At 38.5% G+C, this 18,108-nt stretch overlaps 1 protein-coding gene across 4 annotated transcripts; it reads right to left on the bottom strand.

Moving 5' to 3' along the window:
- On the bottom strand, window positions 1–16,846 carry mybpc1 (myosin binding protein C1). 4 transcript variants are annotated; one of them, XM_025057287.1, is made up of 30 exons: window positions 15,276–16,846; window positions 14,694–14,735; window positions 13,598–13,708; window positions 12,832–12,980; window positions 12,610–12,727; window positions 12,474–12,525; window positions 11,869–11,925; window positions 11,017–11,025; window positions 9,481–9,647; window positions 9,270–9,402; window positions 8,009–8,017; window positions 7,672–7,796; window positions 7,402–7,507; window positions 7,098–7,264; window positions 6,817–6,982; window positions 6,631–6,737; window positions 6,404–6,540; window positions 6,034–6,193; window positions 5,845–5,949; window positions 5,576–5,764; window positions 4,952–5,086; window positions 4,675–4,842; window positions 4,474–4,562; window positions 4,188–4,383; window positions 3,940–4,079; window positions 3,684–3,843; window positions 2,924–3,060; window positions 2,636–2,822; window positions 1,378–1,418; window positions 1–610 (listed from the first exon to the last, which is right to left on the bottom strand). In XM_025057287.1, the coding sequence occupies exons 1-29, from the start codon at window positions 15,340–15,342 to the stop codon at window positions 1,399–1,401; spliced, it is 3,408 nt and encodes a 1,135-aa protein (XP_024913055.1). In that variant the 5' UTR covers window positions 15,343–16,846; the 3' UTR covers window positions 1–610; window positions 1,378–1,398. The 4 variants fall into 4 exon arrangements, with proteins under 4 accessions (XP_024913055.1, XP_024913056.1, XP_024913058.1 ...); XM_025057288.1 differs by lacking the exon at window positions 8,009–8,017; XM_025057290.1 differs by lacking the exons at window positions 1,378–1,418; window positions 8,009–8,017.
- Window positions 16,847–18,108: the final 1,262 nt, after the last annotated feature.

Raw genomic sequence — 18,108 nt, forward strand, 5'->3', positions numbered from 1 at the left:
ATCATGCAATGGGCTGTTTGTAAACCCCTACACTGAGTAAGCAGAAAAACAGTGTGAGTGTCAAAACGTTCATAATCCAATATGTCTTCAAATCCATTTTCTTCTTTCTGCTGCCACATACTTAAATCTCAACTTTAAATCCTGTAGTAACTGTGTAGTTGTGCTTTGTATGTGTTTTGTACAAACCTCTTAAACTGAGTAAAGCTAGAACAAAAACCCACCGCCCACATGCACCTGTGCTGGCACAGTGTTTGCAAAACAAGATGGTGGCAAAGAAGCAAACTGGCTGTTTTGCTCCTCTAATAAAAACATGCCACACCCACATACCCACAAGTGGCAGTAACGCAACATAAGGATGCCAAGTGCTGAAAAAAAATTATGAGGAAGAAGAACACCCACACTCTTCCTTCTGTTATGTCATCCATCCCTCCATCTGCTTCCAGTCCACTGACTTCAGATCACTAGTGAAAAAGTCTTTGAAGCTAAAACGTCTTATTTCATTCTCTCTGATTTTACTTCTCCGGCTCCACAATCTTTGCGTCATTCATGTACTTGTCGATCAGATTAAGGGGCACTCCGCGCTGCATGAGTTCGAAGAAGGTGTAACCCCCTAGGAGAAAAAAAAAACTCGAATAAGATGCTTGGGATATACATTAATACATGTCAACAGGAGAAAGAATAGACAGAAAGAGAGGGGAGAAATAATCACAACCAGCAAAGCAGAGAAGCGAGTATAAATGTTTACAACTCTGGACCGAGAGTGTGTAAAATAGAGCTCATCCTGAACTGTAAAACATTCAGAGTCTTGGAATCCTCTGCTTCCTGATGTAGTGTCAAGTTAAGCTTTAACATGCAAAAAAAGAAAGCGCTCTGGTTCGGTCTGTCCTGGCTGCAGCTCCAGTTAAATGTATGTTTTTCTTATTAATCTGAACATGGTAAAAATAATTGTATAGTAAGGGGAGTGTTTTTAAAAAAATTTAGCTCACAGATTCAAGATGAAATTGATTCCATGTAGAAACATGAAAAAAGTGCTCTTTCCACACATCAGAACTTTTCAAACACAACACAGCGTTTACTTACCTTTTCTGTCAGATGGGGTACATGACAGGGGGTCTTTGGAATCAGTTCAAATATGTATTAAATGTTTAGTTAAAAACAGACAGTTTATGTTTATTGGGAAAGAAATGAGAAAACAAATTGCTGGGAAAATTTATAGATCTTTAACATATCTTCTCTCCATTTTCTCAGACTAGAAAAAAATGTAACGATGCAAACTGTACAAAAAATTTCCACCGACAGAGAAGCGTTCCAAAACTGACTGAGAGATGCATAATGAATGACATAAGCTTCATATGCCAAAACCATATGAAAGCTTACCTTTTTTTAAAGAACATACATTCACAATTCTTGAGTTTGGACTGGGGGAGAGAGGAGAGAAAGAGAAGAGGGGTTAACACAATGTTTACATGGAGTTATATGTGTACACCCAGGAAAACTGTTGAGGTATTACTGATTTCTTTTATATGGGGAGTTAAATATGTGGCAGGAAGGGCAGACTGGAATCACCAACAATAGTTTAAGATGGAAACACAGAAGTAATACAACACACAACATCACGTCTCTATAAGTTATGCCTACTGGGACCTGTGACAGACTGTTTGTGAATGTGGAGTGTTGGGACAATGAACAGAACAAAATGGCTGAATGGACTGGGCTGAAAAGAGTTGTATGAAAACACAGGGGAGATCTTATAAATCGTACCGATGGATGTGTGTCATCAGATATTATGTAGACTGCACACACATATGAGAGGTTTATTATTGGTGTCTAATTCACAAAATGGGCTTCGGGATCCCTTTGCACCAGATGTTCATAAGTTCAAGTCTAATTGTAATTAGCGATACCTCCCCATGAAGACACTTGAGCTACTGCTCTGGGTATAACTGAGCTTCTAACAAAGCTAACGTTAGCTTTAAAAGAAATTTTCCAAATATGACTTATAAATCTGATTTTGAAGTCTTTAATACCAAACCAAGGTACATCAAATAATATTTAAATATTATTTGATGACCAACAACAGACTTGGCAATGATATAACATGTATTTGTATTGCAGAAACATTAAATCATAATGGTAAATACTGCACTGAAACAACAATACATATAATTAACAGGGAATGCTATTGAATGATATGTCAATTGAAACCCTGCTGTCTGCCTTTTAATGTTCTCATGATTTTTTTTCAGTAGAACTGACATGATGATAATATAGACATGAGACTAAACGTCAGTAACGAAATTACGAATAGCTGGTGCAACCCAACTCGTATACTTACGTGTCCAGCGGCTATCTGGCCATCCCATTGAAGACTGTAGCACACAGTTAACACTGTGGTACCCTGGTGGATTTGGTTTGCCAAAGCTGTTTTTACTGTCTTTACTTACTATACTTTGAATTTAAATGATCTATAAAGACATCTAAGCAATGTCCTTAAAAAGGAAATATGCTTAAGAACTGAACACGATTAATAAGAAATTCACAAAAATAAAGTCAACACCAAAAAGATCTTTAGGAAACTAGATGCACACAGGGACCCAGGGAGTCACGCAGCTCTGGCTCCCAGCCCAAAACTGACCTTTAACCTCCAGCTTGCACTCCACTTGGTCTTCTCCCAAGTCGTTGATGGCTTTGCATGTGTATGTGCCACCATCATAAGGACTTGGCTTTCTAATCTCCAGAGTACATACTCCCTGGTTGCTAAATATGCGGTAGCGAGGGTCGTCAACGATGATGATCTTATTCTTCATCCACATCACTTTTGGCTGCAGTCAGACATAAAGATCACCACAACAGATTAGTCACTCCATTGACAGTAATATATTGTGTGGTTCAAACTTTCTCTATTCTTTGTTCTATCACCCACCCTTGGGTTGGCACGGACACTGCAGTTGAGGGTGGTGTTGTAGCCAGCAACGGCACAGATGTTGATGAGTGGCTGTGTGAACTTTGGTGCCTCCTTGAAGTCATGGTCATTATACTCTGGGATTTTCATCTGCATGCCTGTTGGGGGAAGGGTAAAGGAATGGGGTTTTGCATGATACTGACACTGAGCGGTATCATGTGGGGATTTGTCTGTGATGAGGGAAAGACAATGTTTTTTTATTCATCTGTGTCTAAGACTAATACACCATCCTCTAAGAGCCTGTCAGTTATACCCCCAACCCATGGTATATTTGAGGGTGGAAACCATTACTGACAGTACCTTTGAGATCAACAACTGTGAAAGAAAAGGTTAGCTAACAAATCAGCAGCAGAGTAGATTGGCATTTAATCTCTAGAACTAAATTGGCAACAATACAAGTATTGAATCATGTTGTGCCATATGGCAACAGCTAGTACATTCAGTTCATATGGGTAAATATATATTTAATATTATCAATGTAGGTAGATCACTTTGTTCTGGTCATTTGAAAAGTAGCTCCCAAGCCAACAAAGTGGACACCCCTGCTCTAAGGTTTTCTCTTTGGAAGCAATCCAGTTTCATCAAAACTGTTAGGCTTTTCAATCCCTTAACAAACCTAGCACGACAAACCTAGCAATCTCTTAACAAACATAGCAATCTCCAAACAAACCTATAACAACTACTGTGAACAAACCCTTCTTTTATAGACTCAGATTTGTACCTTCTTTGACGATGAGGGCACTCTTTTTGGTTTGGGTAGCAGCTTCACTCAGTCCACACATATTCTCTGAGAACACCCTGAAGAAATACTCATTCCCAACCACCAATTCTGTAACAGTAATGGTGTTTCGATGGTAGTGATCGATGCATGTGTACCATTCCTGAAAAGGAGAGTTTAGAAGGTGAAGTTAATTCTTCAGGGAAAACACAAGCAGAATGTTTCTCGTGAAGCTTTACATTTGACATCAACAATCTACCATTGTCTTTTTGTCTGCTTTTTGTATGGTGTAGCCTGTTATCGGGGCATTGCCACTATCTTTTGGTGGAGTCCAGGACAGAGCCACATTTTCTCCCCAGACATCTTCAATTGTCACACATTGTGGAGGTCCAGGTAGATCTAAACACCAGTCATAAGACACTGAGCAAAACAGCACCCTCACAACTGTTGATTTTAAAAATACAGCTGATATGATCTTCTGATTAGGAGCTAGGAACATTTACTCACCTACGATTTGTATGTCAATATTAGCTGTGTCTTTATGGTTTTCAACCTGCACTATCATCTCATACTTTCCAGAGTGGCTGCGTTCTGCTTTACGGATAAAGATAATGCTATCACACTCTGTGTTGCGGATGCTGACGTGGGAAGGCTCGATGGGTTTTCCGTCCTTCAGCCAGGTGACTTTTGGTCTGGGTTTGCCCTGCATTTATTACATAGAGCAGCATGGAATCATTGTTCTTCTTCTCGATCAGAGAAGCCTAATGCATATTAACGTAGCTGATAAATTTACCATAAACGGAACTACAAGGTTGACAGTTTCTCCAACTTTGCGAGTGTACGTCTGCTTCAAGTGTCGTGGGACACGGATTTTGGGTGGTTCTGAAATGGACAATAATTACGAATTTTACCAAAATTTCTTTTATTAATATCTATTTACCATTGTTATCCAAAACATATACAGTAATACAAAGCCCAAAGTCCTAAAGCTTACCAATGACTTCTTTGACCATTACGGAGTGCTGTAGAGTCTTTGGAGCACTCTCTCCAGCAGCATTGACAGCCTTGACACGAATTAGGATTTTAGAGCCAGGGGTTAGACCGGTTATAGTGTGCTTGGTCTTTTCTGTGACCTCTTTGTTAGATGATATCCACTCATCAGCTGTTTTAGAATAAGACACTTGTTGAGTTACAGTTTCTGTAAAACAAACTCTGTAGGGCTAGTACCTCTATAATAATGCAGTATTTAGGGATATTAGTGGTTGACTTACTTCCTTCTACGCAGTACTCCACGATGTATCCATCTAGACCAGCAGCACCAATAGTCTCAGGAGGGCGCCATTTAACAGTCACTGAGGTGTCAGTGACATCGTCCACAACTAGCATAGTTGGCTCACTTGTCACAGCTAGACGATGAGAGAAGTCGGAATTTGATAACCAAAGATAGAAATGTGAAGTGAAACATCCATTGTAGTTAATCACAAGGATAAGAGCAAGGCGCCGATCTCAAACTAGTATGGGATCAATCTGTTTTTAACAAATCTGAATAGTTGCCCCTGTTGCCATATATTCCTGTAATGTGAATCATGCTTAACTCCCATTGAACCCTTTGGCAGACCTGCATTTATAAACTTCTAATCCACAGACAATTTGACGGCCATTATAAAGACACATTGGATATCTTCTAAAGCTCTAGTGCATTAAGCATGATACACAGTCAGAAATGTTTCTGATGGGAAATGGTGAAGAACAGCTGTGTTGCTAAGCTAGCAAGGGTAGATAACAAAAACACATCTACTTGCCAAGTGTTTTAATGGACCATTTTGTTTCATTGTTAGTCACTACATGAGGTGGAACCTCAGTGGTGACTAAATGGAGACATATGGACAACTCACCAAGGGGCGTAAAGGGTTTGGATGGTTCACTTGGCTTGGACACGCCAATAGCATTGACAGCAAAGATCCGGACTTCATATGGCACACCTTCAATCATCTTTTTGGGATCAAATGATGTTTCTTTTATCAAGTCGAAATTCAATCTCATCCATCTGGAGCTCTGCTTTTTCTTTCTCTCAATAAAGTAACCTGTACAGTAGAAGGCAGGAGCTTAACATGTTAAATCCACTCATCAACATAATATGTGATAGTGATCGACAAATATTTGCCTAATATTGGGGAAGCTCCGTCATATTTTGGTGGTTCCCATATCATAGAGCACCAATCACCACCCACCACTGGGACCACTGGAGCCTCTGGAGGGTCAGGAATGTCTACGGACACCAAAATCGTATACTGAGCATTCAAGAAAATAGTTATTTCTTGGTTTAATCTTAATTTACTTTTAAATGTCTTACCTACAACCTTGATTTTAACACAAGCGGTGGCTTCACCAGCTTCATTTTGCAGTACTATCTTGTAGTTCCCTGTGTCCTCTCGCTCTGTGACTTCAATTGTAAGGCTGGTCTGATCGCCGTACGTTTCGGCTCGGACACGATGGCCTGAATCAAGAATTACCTTTGACAGAAGAGACAGAATTATCTACCTTTGAGCTTAAAACATTGTAAAATACGTAATTGTGAAACTACTACACAGAAGTAGCTTGTTTTTGTTTTCAAAACGTCAATAACTCAAATGAAAATTTAAAGAATCACTCCAAATGCATTGTGGTTTTGTCTTTTGCAGAATTTTGGTAACATTTGCGAAAAGTTTAAGACTTAAGCTTACTCGTTCTCCTTTCATCCACACAACTCGTGGCGCTGGTTCTCCACTGATGGGAATTTCCAAGCGAAGTTTGTTTCCTGCCACAATGGTCACAGTGTTGTCTGGGAAATTTAAGCTATCCAAGTGGACCTTTGGTGGGTCTTTGAAGATAGATTTTTAGATTACAAAATGGATAGTAAACAGATTGACACAGATATTCAAAAGACCTGGCCTTGGAAACAGTTTAGTACCGATGATGTGAATTTTGGCAGAGAGGCTCTGTGAATATCCTTCAGGCACAAAAGTGTAGTCTCCAGCATCATGGAGAGAGCTGGCTGCAATCTCCAGTCGGTGGATCCTGAAAAAACAAATTCATTGCATTTATCAACTGGTAGAACGTTCCGTCAACTGTCTGTTGTTTTATTGTATCTACATACTTATTTCTGTGTATTATATTCATACGGTCATTGGGCTGGATCAGTTGTCCATTCCTGTACCACCGACCTGGGACATTGCCTGGGAAGATTTCACAGTTCATTTTGAAGGATTGACCTAACAAGACTGTCATATCCTGTAAGTCCTGGTAGATCTTCAGTGGCTTTACTGTGGAAGCAAGACAAAAAAAAACAAAACATATTGTCAATAGTCAATGCAATTTTTGCTTAAAAGCATTTCAGGATTGTAAGTAACGTTTAAAAGAAAAGATGGCTGGACATACAGTCAACTTGTATATGAGCCTCAGAGGTGCCACCGCTGGCCATGACAGAGTATGTCCCAGTGTCCTCCCTGGAGGCATCATCAATAACTAAATAATGTTTGGTGCCCTCAGACTTGACTCGGTATCTGGAGCGTACCCCTGTTGGAACCTCAACACCGTTCTTCATCCTGCATGAAAAATATATTCCCAAACAGTGTACTTCAGTGTAACTTATACATTTCTAGGTAAATAAATTATTCAGGGAGTTGTCTAATACAGTATGTGAAAACATAATGCACTTTAAAAACGACAGTTGAATCCTTACCATTTGACTTGAGCACCTTCCTCTGACACCTCACACTCCAGCTCGATTCTCTCATTCACCGTAGTCTTGACAGGTTCAATACCCTTGACAATCTTAATTGGCAGCTCTGCGGGACAACACAGGAGGATGATAATGAAGTTTGATTAGACTGAGTGACGTCTGCGGGACAACACAGGAGGATGATAATGAAGTTTGATTAGACTGAGTGATTGGGAAGTGATTGATTACACTTCCATCTGCCCTGAACTTAATCCGCTGTAGATGCGATACCTTTGACAAAGAGCTCGGTTGTACACTTCTCATCTCCTGCAGCTACACAGTAAGCCGCATCGTCATTCATGGTGCAGTTGTTGATGACCATAATCCTTTGTGTGCCCTTATGCTCAAAGATGTACCTATATAGAATGTCCACAAGTTAAATTTCTAATCAACCAAAACTACTGGGCATGTAGCAAATAAAAAATGAAAGAAGAGACAGGTAAATGCAAAAGCACAAAACTTTAAGCTGAAAACAAAGCATCATCCCTGAGCAGCGAACCTGCATCAAAGCCAATGCAATCAACAATTACTATGATTAAGCAAGAACTGACCATCAGAATAAACTTACTTTCTTTGACTAAAGGTCAGCAGTTGAGTCAGAAAGGGCCACAGATGGGAAGGATCACCATGATATTAGGCAGACAGACAAAGACAGAGAGACATCATGCCTGGAGGTACAACTGGTAGTCAACATTAGTGTTATACAACAGACAGTGACTGATAACAAGATCTCAAGAACTGGGAGTCCTGGAGAGTATGCCATAGATGAGCAACACCAGAAAACAGCAATATCCTCCCAAATGGCTTTAACATTGACTGGCCTCGAACAGAACTTTTAGTTCTCAGTAACGTAATTTAGCTGGTTTGACTTTCAGCTTAATTTTTAATTACCACCAACTCTAAGTGGAACAGGCTTGCCAGGTAGTTGCTAAATGTAATATTATACTCACTATATGTTTTAAAAACTGAAATGGTGGCGGACCAACTCTTTAAGATTAAATTACTCTAAAATAGGAGGAAAAATAAGTTTAAATAAAATACTGAGGTTATTACAGTAATTTTCTATGGTTTGTCCTAACAAGTGGCAACTTTACCACCAAATGAAAACCTTTCAATTATGTAAATTACAGGTTACACCTAAGATTGTCACAGTACTGCTTTTCCTAAAAGTTTTTTCGTAAATTTGATCCTTTTAAGTGCATGATGTTAAATGTTGAATTTTAATAATTTGGCTTGAATCCCTATTGGATCACTTACTTATAGCAAGAAATAGAGTAGATGACACTAAAGTAAGTGTATCTTAAATAGGAATCTTAATATTTCATTTAGCTCCTTGAATATCTGTTTCAAAGTCAGACTCTGTTAAAGACCTGTGAAGGAGGTATCACCTTTTTCCTGTACAAAGTAGGACAATTACAGCAGTTATTATCGCCATACACTGTTTTTTCCCCCAAATGCAGCTCATAAACAGCCGTATGAATTCCTACAGTAATGACCAATGTGTGTCTGCGTCAGACTGTAGAAGGCTGATTGGAGCCACATTCGAGTCGAGGCATTGTTATTTATTCACTGACATCAACTGTCAATGGTTCACAGTACAGCAAATGATTGATTTAAAACCAAAAACCCTCAGGTTTTTGTATGTTTTAAATCTTTTTATAAATGATGAACCATTCTGCCTTTGTATGAAAACAGTTAAAAAAACACATAATAGCAGAAAAGTAAAAGAAATGCATTTACAAATAAAAGCACAAAGAAAATATATACAAAAATAAATATAATTGGAAAAATAACAAAGAAAATATGCAAAAGAAAATGTAATTCCATACTTGGGTGTAGGCCTAATTTCTTGACCATTCTTGTACCACTTCAGATCAACAGTGGGATCAGCCAGGTCCACCACCAACCGGATCTTTCCACCTTTATCTACCTGGTAAGTTGGTTCAAGCTTCTTTGCAAAAGCTTAAAATACAGCAGACAATCAAAGTCAATGCAAGTTACTTCCTAAAAGTCAAATATTTTCCTTTCCGAAACCCTTACCTTCACATTTCTTCTCCTCTCTTGGGATCTTTTTCAATCTCTTCAGCAGACCACGCAAGTCAGTGATGCCATACATAAAAGCAATCTTCTCATATTCATCAGGTCGAGCGTTCTTCAGGATCTCCCACACATCAATCTCTGGAGTGTCATCCTGCTTTTGTGGCTCCCTAGTGGTGCCATACAGGAAGGAACAATGTGAGCAGAGCTGTCAAAGACTGCTGTTTGCAACGTGCCCTGAGGAACCACTCTGATGGGGAAAAACTGCAAAAGGTAGGTTATTTACATTTTTGGCTTTCCGACACAACCACCAGAATCCAAGTCCATATTTCAATCGTTAACCTTATTCTCTTGCTTGGAGAGGGTTCCTCAGAACATGTCGCACAAAGGGATGGGCTTCTTGATTGTCATATATTAATGTGGTATTGCTGTATGGTCAAGTTCTGTTTTTTTGTAAAACAAAATATAAATAAGCCCGAAGGGTCATTCTCTTAATGTCAGGATCTACTCAACATTACATTTAGTGTGATCCGTTGATACGTAGAGTTCATGCTACATTGGTGGCCATTGAATTTTTTGATATATAAAGGCGCTACTTTACAAAAACATATTAACACAAAAAAAGTTAAAAACCTGCAACCTTCTTTACTTGTAATTGCTTTTAGATCGTATTGTCTTTTTCAGTTCAGTTCTCAGTTCAGAAGAGTATTTCTGTGATACCACCATGTATCGATTTAAAGAATCCAGTAACATACACAAAAAAACAAACAAACAAGCAAACACTTTCTCTATGAATCTTTTTCTGTCTTTTTTGTTTTTCTGCTTTGATTTGGCCCATCCCTTTGTTCATTATTGGTTGGTTTTATCACTTCACAGATGCTCTGACACTGTTAGAAGATGTTTGTGACTAAAAGAGCTGTTTGCTAATATGTTAGAGGAGACATTGTCCCGGACATGAGTCTATACTGTATATTAGTTCATTTAAAGAAAAAAAAACATTCAGTCAGTCTTTCAATGACATCATTCAAATGTCTGAAAGATTGGAGATGAATAGCATTGAGTATTTTTCAAGTTTCTGCTCGTATTTCTCATTCGTTTATTTTCAAGCAATTACCAAGAAGGCGAAAATAAACACGGTGGAGTTTTGTCTTATATTTCTAAGTTGAAATAAAACGACAATGTAGCGATAACACTATTTTACAGCATCATTGCTCATTGGCCCGCTCAATAGCACATCAGTAATGATCCGAAACGGCGCTGCTTGCCTCATAAAAGGTTGCACATGCTTTAGAAGCTGGAATAAAGCAGTCGCCACAGGCTGTTTATGATGCAAGGCCCATTTCCATGATCACTGATTGCTGTCAGAGCAGTTAAGAATGCTGCCTTCAAATGAAGTGTTACCGTACTACAGAAGGCCAACACTCTTGCTGGTCCAATTCCTAAAACTACATGTCATGCTGGGCACGCTACAGGATTACAGTACTCACCCAAAGTAAGGTCTAATCATTTAAAACCCTATTAGGTTTTCTCTGTACTAACCTTTGATTTCTGAATATGTAGGGGAGAAGAAGAGACAAGCCCAAAATAAAAGAAATGCCACTGCCTACATGTTTTGTACTTAGACACGTAAACACTGAATTCTAGCATCTCAAATATGCACAAATGAAATAGGGAGTTTGTTTGAAGCACTACAGTAGCTCTGGCATTGCAGAGGTTTTCAAACTTTAAGGCAAAGGATATGAAGAGAATATGAGCAGTTGCAAATTAACACTAAATTAGACTAGACTACGGTTTTTTTTAAACTTTCAAAAACTATATAAATTAACACTAAATTAGACTAGACTACAGTTTTTTTCCCCAAAAACTATATATAAAACTATATAAAAAAATATAAAACTATAAAACTATGATTTTCTTGTTGTTGACAAATTAATAACTATGTAAAATACTAATACACAAAAGTAGATGCTTGGTCATAAACTAAGTTATGCAAAGTTTTCTGCATTAATATCAAAACTGGACAATAAATGTCAAATGTTATGCAGATGATCCATCTGTATACGTCAAATGGGCTCACTCTGCAAGGAATGTCTTCCTGTAAAGGGTTTTTTTATTTATTTTTGCCAAATAGTCATACATTATGTGGTTAGTTAGCCTTTTTGGATTTGGTAAAAGAATATGTATATTCTATTTGTTTAAAAAAACAATTTGATTTAATCTGTCAAAGCCAAAAATACTAAACTTTGAAAACCCCTGCTGCTGCCTTGCTTATGTATGATATTATGAGATGTGCTTGCCATCGTAGAATGACACACACTAAATTTATGAAGGTTTTATAGAAAGAGGCACATCCAAAATTAAAAAATAATCCACTGAGGATGGGATTCTCACCTATGTTTAAGGAGCCCACTAAAGTCAAGCTCCCCTGCATCGTCTTGTCCTTCACTGCTGTTGTTAACAGGGAGAGATTAATAAAGATTTAATCAGAGGTCAACTAGTAACTGGCACTAGGAAACAATGCTAACTGAGCAACACAAAGCAAAGACTCTGATATCAATAGACGTGTTAGCTCTACGCTAACACAATTGATGCTTACACAAATCCCCACCTTTTTTCGCCCTTTTGAGAATAAGAGCTTGAAGTGAGGTGATTTGTGTAAGACGCATCAAGAGCTGTCCCAGGGTTTATTGCCACAGTGTTGAGCCACAGGTGTGAGCAGCAACATTGTGGCAATGCAGTGAATCTGGGATGCTTTAAGTTGCTTTCCATTGTTTGTAAGGAGATCAAAAACACGTGTTGGCCTTGAAAAGTCAGCTGGGTATAATAATTACATTTACCAAAGGTTAATGTAATTATTGTGGTTGTCATTACAATGTAATTGTAATTGTTGTAATCTAATATTACTGAAAGGAAATGTGTGTTTTGAATCCTGAATCCAAAGTAGATGCCGTTGACTTTATCCCAATCTTGTAGTCACATCACTTTTTATTTATTACCTTCTTTTAAAAGCTGAGCGAATATCAATACTCGGGGCAGCTGGTCCAGCTTCTGTAATACAGGAAAAATATACAGGTTTGTCTCATACTGTACTGCGTCCCTGGTGTTTTAATTAACACTGTTGCTTTTCCAAACCTTTCACTTCCAAGTCAAAGGAACAGCTGTCGAACTTGTCCTTGTACGTGACCTCGCACCTGTAATTCCCAGCGTAGTTTTCTTTGGCCTTGATGATGTGCATCTCAAACGTGTGAATCTGTCAGCAGGTGATAAGCAGGGGCAAGTTTAAAAATAGCACACATTAAATATAGCGTGTTTCTCACCCATCACAAACAGTAGGGAGTGCGTAGAGGTCAGTACCTTAGTGATCCGATCAAACGTCTCTTTGAGCTGCAAGTGTTTGCCTGTTTTGCTGGCCAGATCCATCCATTTTCCTTTGAACCACTTGATAGTGGGTTTGCGGAGGAGATCTTTGCATTCCACTTTGGCAACAAAGTTGATGTCTCCACCTTTGAATGCAAAGTTTTCATTTCACCAATTGCTTATTTAAATGACATACTGTAATAATACATCTTGGTCAAAAAAATGGTCTAGAGCGTTCACCATCACCATCAGATGCAGGTATCTGTCTTTTGGGAGGTGTGACCATAACGACTCTTCACACCTTGACATGTGACTCCTTTGTCAAGCAGAGAAGGGAGTGGTCTAGAGAAGCATAACTACCAGTGTTCCCTCTTACATCAACCAGAAACTGATGAAGTTCCTCAGTTGAGGAACAAAACGTCTTTCGAGCTCTAAGAAGAAGTCCAGTTGCTTACAACTAAACTCTGTTATTGGTGTCTGTCTTTTATATTCCTGCTAGTAATGCAGACTCCAATGCTAACAGAACAGTCTAAAAGGGGTCCTTATAACATTTAAAGCAAATTAATAATGAAAATACTCAGTTTAATTTTGCATGGACTGAAAAATACCCCAAACTTGGTCGGAAATTTGAAGTTTGAAGTCCTGTCATTTAGACACCAAGTTCTGTCCAACCCCAATGGTGAAGCTGGCAGAGGCTGCCTTTGAGTTTGTGAGTCCATTACAGTATTACTGGTTTTTGCCTTCTCATTTTGCTGTGACTCACCAACTGGAATGGAGCCACTCTGAGGTTTCTCTATCAGCAGAATGGACAGTGGCGGGGTGTCAATGGGCTTGTCCAGTTCCTCTGGGGCTGGGCCGTCTCCCAGAGACCACACTGCTCAGTCAGAAAAACACATGTATTTATGACACCGGCCATCATTGTGTTAGAATGTTATAGAAATAGCTGACACACCCACCTTTTGTGTATTATTTTAAGGTTCAAGTCTCAACCAGAGTAATATTACACAGACGAACAAAAAGACTTAAAGACAAGATTCTGACTTTCATCATTCACACCACATACAGCTGCAGCAGTATCTAAGCTCTTGGCAACATGGAAAGCATGGAGGAGAAATATGAAACACAGAATGGGCTTATAAACACAGCAGGGACATTTTTAGAAATCATTAATTCTTTTTTTTTCTTTTTTTTTTGATGCTCCACTTTTTTGTGAAATCCCAGAGGTGAAAATGTGAGACAAATACACTCCACTTATGTAGGTTGTGGTCACTTATGTCTAGAAGCCTTTTAAATGTTCTAACAGTTATTAGACCCGTGATTCCCAGCCACCGTGCCATGGCACACCAGTGTACCGTGGAAAATTATCCAATTTCACTTAATTGGGCTGAAACTATTATTTATTTATTGTATATTTTTTGTCTTTGCTCCTCAATTGGTTAAAGGCAAAACAATTAAAAACGCTTCTGCTAGGTGGAAAGCTAAAAAAAGAAAAAGAAAAAGTGAGAGCTGTTAAAGATCTTTGTGTGTGTCTTTATTCAATTCCTGCCAGTAGATCAGCATTGTTTATATCTAAACAGGCCGAGATTTTAGTCAATTATGAGGTCCTTTAAACTAGAAAATAATTATATTTCATGTGAGATTTTTGTTTGGTGGTGTGCAGAAGGTTTTTTCCTGATGATATACATGTGCCGTGGCTCAGAAAAGGTTTGGAAACACTGTATTACACAACCTGAAAATACTTGGAACGAAGTTTCATTTAACCCAACATGTACTTTAGAGAAAAGTTCTTGAAGTAGTTGGAAAAAAAAAATCACACATTTCATGTAGGAGTCGCACTTTTTCCACAGACGCTTTATTACCTGAGTCTTTTCTCCCCATGGCTGACACAGGGACGTTATCATCTGAGCAGAGACAAAGAGAAATTTACAGCATATTGTGAAGAATAGTACTGTAAAGTCCACTGAAGCAAGCACACACTCACTAGCAAGCGGTTAAAGATTTCCAAGCATCGGCCAGCGGAATTCTGAATCAAAAGTCAACCTGAATTTTTAAGCTATTTGTGATTTTGGACTGAATTTTGAACACTGACCAAACGAAATGAGCTAAATTTCAGATATGACTGATCGGAATTCCAGATGTAATCACATAAATGGCAATTTATGTGTGCAGGGAGCAAAAAAACATTATTATGAATAAATATGAGTAAGTAATATAAGTAATGCACTGTAGGTGCATTCATGAGTGATTATTAATATGTTAGACATACAGATTGCACTTTTTCATTTATTTGTGTTGAATAGGGCTAAATTGGAGACACACCAAAACATCTAAAACTAAACATGTGTTCAACATGTTTCCTACAGAAAGTTTAGAAAGTGCGACACTGAGAGAGGTTGACTAGAGTCTGGTTGGAATTAATGGATTTAACAGAGATGTCTTACTAGGAAGATCGACTGAGAGTTTCTTGCACAAAATGGCTTGGTCTGTGAAAGAAAGCACAGTCATCATGGCAGTTAATCAGGATTAACTCGTCTGCTAGGTTTTGTCGAATGTTCTCTTCAGAAATTCTTTAGCTGATCAGCTGCTGGATCGTTAAGCGTCGTCTCTAGAAAAGCCGAGTTGCATCAATATGCTTTTAGATTTCTTAAGAATGTAAATGCAGCGACAGGAGTGTCGGCAGGGAATCTACATTTATTTGATGTAATGTGTTCTCCAATATTCATTCGAAAGAAATGGTGAGATTACAGATATTTTAGCACAACACGTAACTTTAGCACAAGGTATTGCTAACTCTTACAGGGTGTACTTTTAAAGAGTTCTTTTTGTAAATTTTAAATGTTTTCTTCCAGTTTTTTCCCAAGTGACTTCATCTGGAGCCTACATCCATGATTTTAGTAAATTCCAGAAATGTCCTAATATGCATTAGAATGAAAACCAACAAATTCAGCAACTTAAGAAAGAACATTTTAAAAGTATGAATAATAATTACGACAATATTTAAACTAAAATTAATTTTTGCTTTATCACCTGATTTGCAATATCTTTCTATGTGCCATTTAAAAAAAAAGTTCTGCCCCATACTGTAGAAAACTAAAGTCAGTTTCATGTCATAGTTCTAGAGAGTTTCACACATATCCAAATGAGGAGCAGATATTTTTAAATGTATGCATAAAGACAAACGTCAGCACTATATTTGTTAAATGTATGGGGGAACATGTTAAATAACATTGTCGCGTTCATACCTTCATTTGATACACAGTGTATACAGGTTGATGTCCGTGGATGTTGCATTTAGCATCAAGTTATCACACATTTGCTACATGTATGTTTGAGCTCTCATACATGTTGAATACAGAAGAATTACATTAATGACAGATAACTTGTTAAATACCCAAACATAAAAAATCATATTTTATTCAACCATGTCTTTAGTTGCTTGTCTCCGACCACACCCATTAAAACAGATGATCTTTCATCTCAACCAAAATTTTTACTTTCCTACGTTTCAAAGCACAACTTGATTCATTTGTACTAAACTAACTCCTAGTGCTCCACCGTAACCCTTTGGAAATTCGGAAATATGAAGGGCTTTTAAGGGTACCAACCTTCTTTGGGTGTTGGGGATTGGGTAGTGGCTTTCACATCAACATCATCTGCAATAAAAGTGTCATTGACAAAGAGACCCACCTGTCAAAAAGCTCTTAATTCCAACACTGACAGGCCAAGAAGACACAAGACTGCCAAGTCATGCAAGACAGACGTACAGTGGCTGTGACATGCAACATTTATCTGCAGGTTCTGGTTGATGAAGATTATGCATAGACTTTCCACTGGGGGAGAATGAAAGCTGGAGTGGCCAATAGGAGTCTGGTTGTACAAGCTGTGGTTGTTATGGTGTGTTATACAGTCGTCCCTCGTTGTATTGCGGTTTGGCCATCGCACCTTCAGTGCATCGCAAGTTTTTAATAATTTAAATGTATTCATATATCGCAAATTTTTCCAAATTACAGGTTTTTGCAGTATATTAACATTTTTAAATTTCCAATATTTTCATTATTTTCGTGATGAAATAAGCATTTTCTAGCCTAATATCAAAAACGGTTAAAAAATAAATTAAAAGACATTTTTTAACACATACATGCAGGGTATTGCAAGAAATAACCTGTACGTAAGGGAAACGAGATTTGTGTTAAGTTTTTGCCATATTTCACGTCCTACGATGCCTCCTAAAGCATTGTTTCTCATACTGGATCGCGACCTTCGGTGGGCCACATGAGATTTTTATTTGGGTTGTCTCACATCATGTTTCCCAGGAGTTTACGGATAATGTCTATTGACGTGGGTCCCAAAGGTTTGTGACTTTTAAAATATCGGTGCCCAGAAAAAAAGTTTGGGAAACACTGTCCTAAAGGGTTCGTAAAGGGTTAATATAGACCTAAATAATATAATAACTATCGCATCTCTACTACGTGTTTTTTCACTTATCGGGGTGGTCTTGAAACGTAACCCCCTGCAGTAGACGAGGGACCACTGTACTGTGTTGTCTACATTAGGGGTAATCAGACTCATACCACTGCTTAAACAAATAACTCACCTCTGACTCAAATTGTATCAATTTATCGTTGCCAGCTCTGCATTGCATCAGTAATGTACAACCATTTTAACATTTAGTGGATCTTTATTCATTTCCAGTTTGAACTTTCTAAGTTGCATGCTGTAAAAGCCAAATACAATGATTTAAAAAAAACAAAACCAGATGAATGCATGACTAGATGTGAAGTGAAAAATTACACAGGAGATTTCTGCAGTAAATGAATCCAGGTTTCATGTAATGTAGGATGCTGTTTTCATTAGCAATGCATTTGCTGATGTTGAAAAGCATGCAGTTGAGTGGAGGGGAGAGGGGTCATGTGGGGAGGTCATTGTTAAACACTTACCATCTGCTGGGGGAGAGCAATGGCCCTCTTCTTTTATTGCAAAGTTAGTGGACTTCTGCTCGTTCACCTCAGCCTCAGCAGGCTGCGGTTGGTTCGAGCCGTTCTCAGTGTGACTCTGCTCTGGAGCCATCACAGCCTGTAACGGCTCAGGCTCTGGGGGCTGTGGTTTCTTCCCAACAGTCTCTACTGGGTCTTTCCCCTCTGCTACCGCCTCTGTACAGCAGACAAAGCGCTAGGCTGGAGCAGCAAGCATCGAGCACAAACAAGGGCATGACAGTGCCGAGCTAGAAAAGGCTTGCTCAAGGGAGGAGGGTATAACAATAAAATGACCAGAGAG

The sequence above is a fragment of the Cynoglossus semilaevis genome, chromosome 8, assembly GCF_000523025.1.
Source record: "Cynoglossus semilaevis isolate Cse_v1.0 chromosome 8, Cse_v1.0, whole genome shotgun sequence".
Classification (NCBI taxonomy): Eukaryota; Metazoa; Chordata; class Actinopteri; order Pleuronectiformes; family Cynoglossidae; genus Cynoglossus; species Cynoglossus semilaevis.